The sequence below is a fragment of the Cebidichthys violaceus genome, unplaced genomic scaffold (genome assembly GCF_023349555.1).
Source record: "Cebidichthys violaceus isolate CVI_PGR_0920_01 unplaced genomic scaffold, fCebVio1.0.p SCAF_6, whole genome shotgun sequence".
Classification (NCBI taxonomy): Eukaryota; Metazoa; Chordata; class Actinopteri; order Perciformes; family Stichaeidae; genus Cebidichthys; species Cebidichthys violaceus.
Genome location: NW_027176816.1, coordinates 6,462,317 through 6,467,863, shown reverse-complemented (window position 1 = coordinate 6,467,863; position 5,547 = coordinate 6,462,317). Strand labels below are relative to the sequence as shown.

The 5,547-nt window shown below is 38.2% G+C and overlaps 1 protein-coding gene across 2 annotated transcripts; it reads right to left on the bottom strand.

Moving 5' to 3' along the window:
* Positions 1 to 1,186: 1,186 nt before the first annotated feature.
* On the bottom strand, positions 1,187 to 5,260 carry tmem9 (transmembrane protein 9). 2 transcript variants are annotated; one of them, XM_068733639.1, is made up of 6 exons: positions 5,150 to 5,260; positions 4,886 to 5,066; positions 3,851 to 3,942; positions 3,652 to 3,760; positions 2,938 to 3,069; positions 1,187 to 2,733 (listed from the first exon to the last, which is right to left on the bottom strand). In XM_068733639.1, exons 2-6 carry the CDS (start codon positions 4,976 to 4,978, stop codon positions 2,593 to 2,595), a joined length of 567 nt encoding a protein of 188 aa, XP_068589740.1. In that variant the 5' UTR covers positions 4,979 to 5,066; positions 5,150 to 5,260; the 3' UTR covers positions 1,187 to 2,592. The 2 variants fall into 2 exon arrangements, with proteins under 2 accessions (XP_068589740.1, XP_068589739.1); XM_068733638.1 differs by having other exon boundaries at positions 4,886 to 5,031.
* Positions 5,261 to 5,547: the final 287 nt, after the last annotated feature.

The following is a 5,547-nucleotide window of genomic DNA, read 5'->3' as shown; positions in this document are numbered from 1 at the left end:
GGGGGGTGGGAGTGGAGGTGGGGGGTGTAAGGTAGAAGATGGGAGTAGATGTGATCAAGGAGAGGTTGGGTCAGGGCAGCAGTGGCAGACTAGAGCACAAGAAGGGGACAGACATAGTTTAGGGGCCTTGCACAGCAGCAGAATATCCCCATTAGCCCCCTGAACCTTCTCTCCTTTTCAAAACAGACTCAGCTGCTCTGCTGCTGGACACTGGTGTTGAACCCTAAACTGAGAGAAGAGGAAGAGAAAATACACATTGATAATTCTGCCTCAGAATCTCAAACTATCAAACACCATTTACATGTTGGATATTCTCTATCTGAATCCTTTGTGAAAGAAATGTGGGGCTGGGTGACATGGTTAGTAACACTATTTCACCCCCCCGCCCCAATCAAGCATTTATAATCAGGATATTATCATTTAATACATGTTTATAACACACTTTAATTGTAAGCTGATATTAGTGTTTTTATGTATTTATTACCAACTTTAAGTGTTCCTGTGGGCATCATATGTAAAGGCTAGTGTGTTAACTGACAACGGATGAAAACACAGTTGGGATCAAATAAAATGTCTTCATAGGAGAAGTAAGAATTGCTGACAAATACTGTACATTAATAAAAACTTACAATGACCTTACGTCTGGGTGCAACTGCATTACAGTCTGTAATAAAGCATTTGTGGTTGTATTTATATCAAACTGTTTGTGTACAGCTTTAATAGAAGGTGGTAAAGGGTTTCCAATGTAGGTCACAATATAGAAAATGCAAGCAAAAATAAATTACATTTACTCAATGGTAAGCCTTACTTCACACCTATATTCCAACATCTCATTTTGTAAATTTAAGATTAAAATGTGATCAAAATGGAGTGTCTAGGTAGTAGAGTGGTTACCGCACATGGTATATACCTTCAACATACACCTTCTCTCTCCACCATTTCTACACTGTCAAATAAGGGCGGGAAAATCTTTTTATAAAAAAAAAAATTAAATAATAATAAAAAAAGTGCCCAGAATCACTCATTTGTATAACAGATTTTTGATGATTTGGGGAACCAAATAACAGCTTCTAACTTTTTTGTTTGTGTACAGTCCATGTGCGCAAGCCCACTTATTGTGTACTCTGTCACCCCCTATTGTCAATAGCAGTGACCTCTGCAGCAAACATCCAGAGGAAGGTGGGGAAAAGTATTTATATATTTTTTTATTTCACATCAAGCAGAATGTATAAATATGAGCAGTGAAATAATCCAGTGAGACTGGAGCAATATATAACAACAAAACACTGATACTAGTTATAGGAAACTATACTTACATCAATCAATCAAAAACACTTCAATGATAATACAAACCATGACAGACAAATAAACTGCAGCAGTTCACATTGTGCATGAGAGGATGTGAGCCAGTTTGCTGTATTAAAAGTTCCCTAACAGGGAGCTTCAGTAGTAGGATGCAACGGGGAACACATAATTATGCACATGAGGGCCAAGAGGCATCCTGGTTCTGCCACACTTAACCGCATTATCAGCAGCTTTACTGATTTAGGACATTCTCCAGTAGTAGAGATTTGATTACAATGAGGATAGCTTTAAAGCTTTGTTAAATGCCCCGTTCTCCATTTCTCTCTTTGCATGGGAAAGTATGTTCACACTCTTTGCAAAAACCTCACTGAACAAATCTTCTTCAATCAGTTTTCACATTTACATTCAAGATAAAAAATGTAATTTATACTAACACTATTAAAACTAATGAATTTGCAGACCTTACTATCCGTTATATTTTATATACTGTGAATTTTAGGATCCATGTTTTGCACTGGACTTTGTTGTCACACATTCCCCCTCACAAGGAAAGAAACAGAAAAAGGCACATATTGGGGCTCTTAAATGTATACGGTCAAAGCTTTAAAATAAAAAACCCCAAAATTCAAAATCCATCAATTACTCTATTGATCCAAATGATACTCAATATGGTCAGGTAACTATGCATAGCAATGGGAGACAAATACATGATAATAACTATCATAAAAAAATTATTACTAGTGCTAAACTAGGAAATGTGCTATGCTTGACAATAGCATAGGTAGAGTAGTCTTTCTACCCAAATAGCTAAATAGACCATTCACATACACAAAGCGTTCCTTCTGAGGTAACTTCATAAATTATGCTACATGAAAAACAGCTTAACAAGATACCAAATTAGCAAGAAGCTAAAAAGAAAAATGATCACGAGGAAGCTTAGAAAACTATTCAGTCTCTTTTTCTTTACTAAATCAAGACATTCAAAATCTGTTGCATTGCAAATTGCTGAAATGATTGAGATGGTTTCAAGCTGTTAACAGTGCGCAACCATGCCATTTTTTTTCACAACTGCAACTTTCCCTAAAATGTTACATATAATAAATAAAAATCATCTGCTTGTTAGATCAGTGTGTTTAAATGTCTTCTTAGTGAGGAAATACTTATTGAGAGGGTGCAGTACACAGCATTAACAAAAAGGTTAGTAATAGTGCAGCTGGTGACAGTGTAATAGCGCCGAGCCCAGGTAAGTTACCTATTCTAAGCCTTCTTTGAGGTCAGCTGTGGGGTTTAACTAAGCATCTTGTGGCGGTCAAAAACTGTCTTGCGTTGTTCCTGGACCTGCTTTTTCCAGCGCTGCTGTGCTCCTTCAACCCGCTCCAGCACTGTGTTTCCTTTGGCCTGGGCACTGTCCACAGGCGGGCGCATCTCCTGAACACACAAAAACAAAGAATAAATAAAAAATTCAAGGATTTCACATTCAACTGATATAAAATAAAGGCATGTACTGTATGCAGTGTGCAAAATACAAATTTCATCCATGGCTTGGACGAGACCCCCCTCCAATTGCCACCCGGTATTTCGCACACTGACTGTGTGTGTTTGATTACACTTGTTATTTGTTTGAATGGTTACCTCAGAGTCCTCCTCATTGTGCAGTGGCTGTGTGTAGGCGTCATGTTTGCGAATAAGAGGATCAACCAGCAGCAGGAACAGCATATAGAGCAGCAGCGCACCAACAACAGACAGGTAAATGATGATGGTTACCTGGGACGGACAGAATGGAAAACATTTAGAAATACCACACTGGTATCAACCACTAACAACATTGTTTCCTCCTCACCTTCAACAGATCTTAGCAACTAAATATTATGTGTAATGGTTATTAAATATTATGACAACCATAAAGTTTGTTGGGTGTAAAACTATTTTAGCTTTAGGTAACAAAAATCCTGAAAATGATGAAAGTAAATGTTGATGTGTTCCAGCAGTAACACACACACACACACACACACACACACACACACACACACACACACACACACACACACACACACACACACACACACCTCATCTTTTTTATCTGATTAAGCAGACAAAATAAATAAACTTCCTAATCTTATAAATGTCTCATGTTCTGTGGTATAAAATAACAAAGTTTACATTTTATTTGCACTTGTTCCTACTTTGTACTGCAGCTGCTGAACAGCGATTTCCCTCAGGATAAATAAATTACTATTTTATCTTATCACGCCAACCCTGTAATTCTTGGTTTGTGTGATTCAAGATCACAGATTGAATGGAGGTATATTTCCAAGTCACTAAAATCCCAAAGAAAGCTGGTGGTACCTTGATGGTGTTGCTACTGCGTTCCTCGTACTTGCACTCACACAAGAGGCAGTAAGCTTCCACGTCATGGCCAGGCACCGGCATGGGCTCCACTACATGGAGGCAATTACTGTAAAACACATCAAAGAGTCGGGATGGACGGGCAACTCTTAATCATGTTTCTCAATGACTGAACGACTAAATAAAAGGTTTCTCTTACCAATCCTTCTGAGACACATTTCTGTTGTATATGTGGCCAGTGATGTTTCTGTATGGCGGGCAGATGCACTTGCAGCGAACATCCTCAAAGTTCTGTAATCGTCAAAAGAATTGAGTAAAAGTGAGCACAAACTTGGCGAATTGCTTCCTAAAATGCCTTGGCTCACATTTCTTGTTTTCATGCTATGTATTCTCCATACACTAGCCCTTTCTCTGCATTATTAACAAAACTGGTTTGCAGAAAAAGTTAGTAATTCCAGCTTGAAAGGCAAAAATTCTGAATTGACACTGTTACATTAGAGTCAAATATATTCTTTAAAATGCTTCACTTTTCATCAAACCTATCACTATTTACAGAAACTTAAAAATACAATGCAAACTTTACTTTTCGTAGGAAACTCTGGTGCATTAATTTTGGCCTTGACTGCAAGCAAACACTGAAACAATGTTTTGATATTAATGACCCTCAATTTACATTAAAATGAATTGTTTGGACACACCAGGTACTCATACTCTCAATTTAGCTCAGTTCATTTACTCTGACCACATTTCATATTCATGAATCAAAATTCACAAGGAAGAAGCCAAACTATTATTATAAATGTCAAAAAAAAAATTTCATCTATAGCTGAATTTACCTAAAAAAGCTGCTAAAACACCCGAAAACTTTACAAGGTTTTGAAACAGTAAAGTACAGTAGTTAAGTTGTGGGTTACACGCTGAATACTTCTTATATCGGTCTCAAATTAAGTTTAATGGGAAAACGACACACATGAATTAACATATAGCTAACGCTACATAAACACACATAATAATTATTCATAATAAGTTCCACAATAGCACTGTCTTTATTCCACTCTCTCAATACTTACATTACAGATAAAGTCAAAACGTACTGTTTAGTCTCCTTTACAAAGGGATTTCGTTTTAGGACAAATAAGTGAAGTGAAGGGGAAAGGGGACATAGAACAGTTTGTGGATGTTACTACTGAGGGTTTCTGAAAGCATCGGTCACGTGCGGAGCTACATGTTTTACCTTCGCCTGCACAACAACAAGAGCATCCAGCAACAACAAGATCACCACTGCGGGTACAACAGATGCCCACGATCCTTTCCTTCCAGAGGACATGTTCCCACAGCAGACACGATCTGCTCGATGGTTGCAGAATCAGCTGCAGCGCTCTGTCGAAACAGGCGCAGCGTTAGCAGTTAGCTAGCTAGAAAAACAACGACACAAAAGAGTTCACTGCAGAGTCACTGAAGCTAAAGGCAACCTTAACGAGCAATACAGTTTACTTACGTTGTAATGGCAGCTGGAGTGTTCGTCGCCGCTATGCATTCAGGATGTAGCTACGCACCAGCCAGCTGTATTTATTTAGAAGAAAGAAATGTTGGACTTCCTTGTTCCGGGTTGTCGTCATACGTGTTCCACGCAAGAAACATGCATCAACACTACCACCTACTGGACACAAATACAGTCTCTGTAACTTGCATTTTATGTTACATTGTACTCCACAACATTTCAGAGATAAATATTGTACTTTTCTTGTTACTCATAGTCATATCACAGCTATAGATACACATACATGGTCATCTAATAGAATATGATGGAGTGTTATTTACAGGGGCGTAGTAATGAGGGGAATATTGGAACTAACTACCCAGGGCCCCAACATGCATAGGGCTCTGAGACAGTCT

What these genes read in the sequence shown, in the direction of transcription:
- tmem9 (XM_068733639.1), bottom strand. Translation starts at nt 4,978, where the DNA reads ATGTCCTCTGGAAGGAAAGGATCGTGGGCATCTGTTGTACCCGCAGTG. An exon ending in TTGTTGTTGTGCAGGCGAAG is followed by an intron (nt 3,943 to 4,885) that starts GTAAAACATGTA and finishes TGACGATTACAG; the next exon opens with AACTTTGAGGATGTTCGCTG. An exon ending in ACAATGAGGAGGACTCTGAG is followed by an intron (nt 2,734 to 2,937) that starts GTAACCATTCAA and finishes TTGTGTGTTCAG; the next exon opens with GAGATGCGCCCGCCTGTGGA.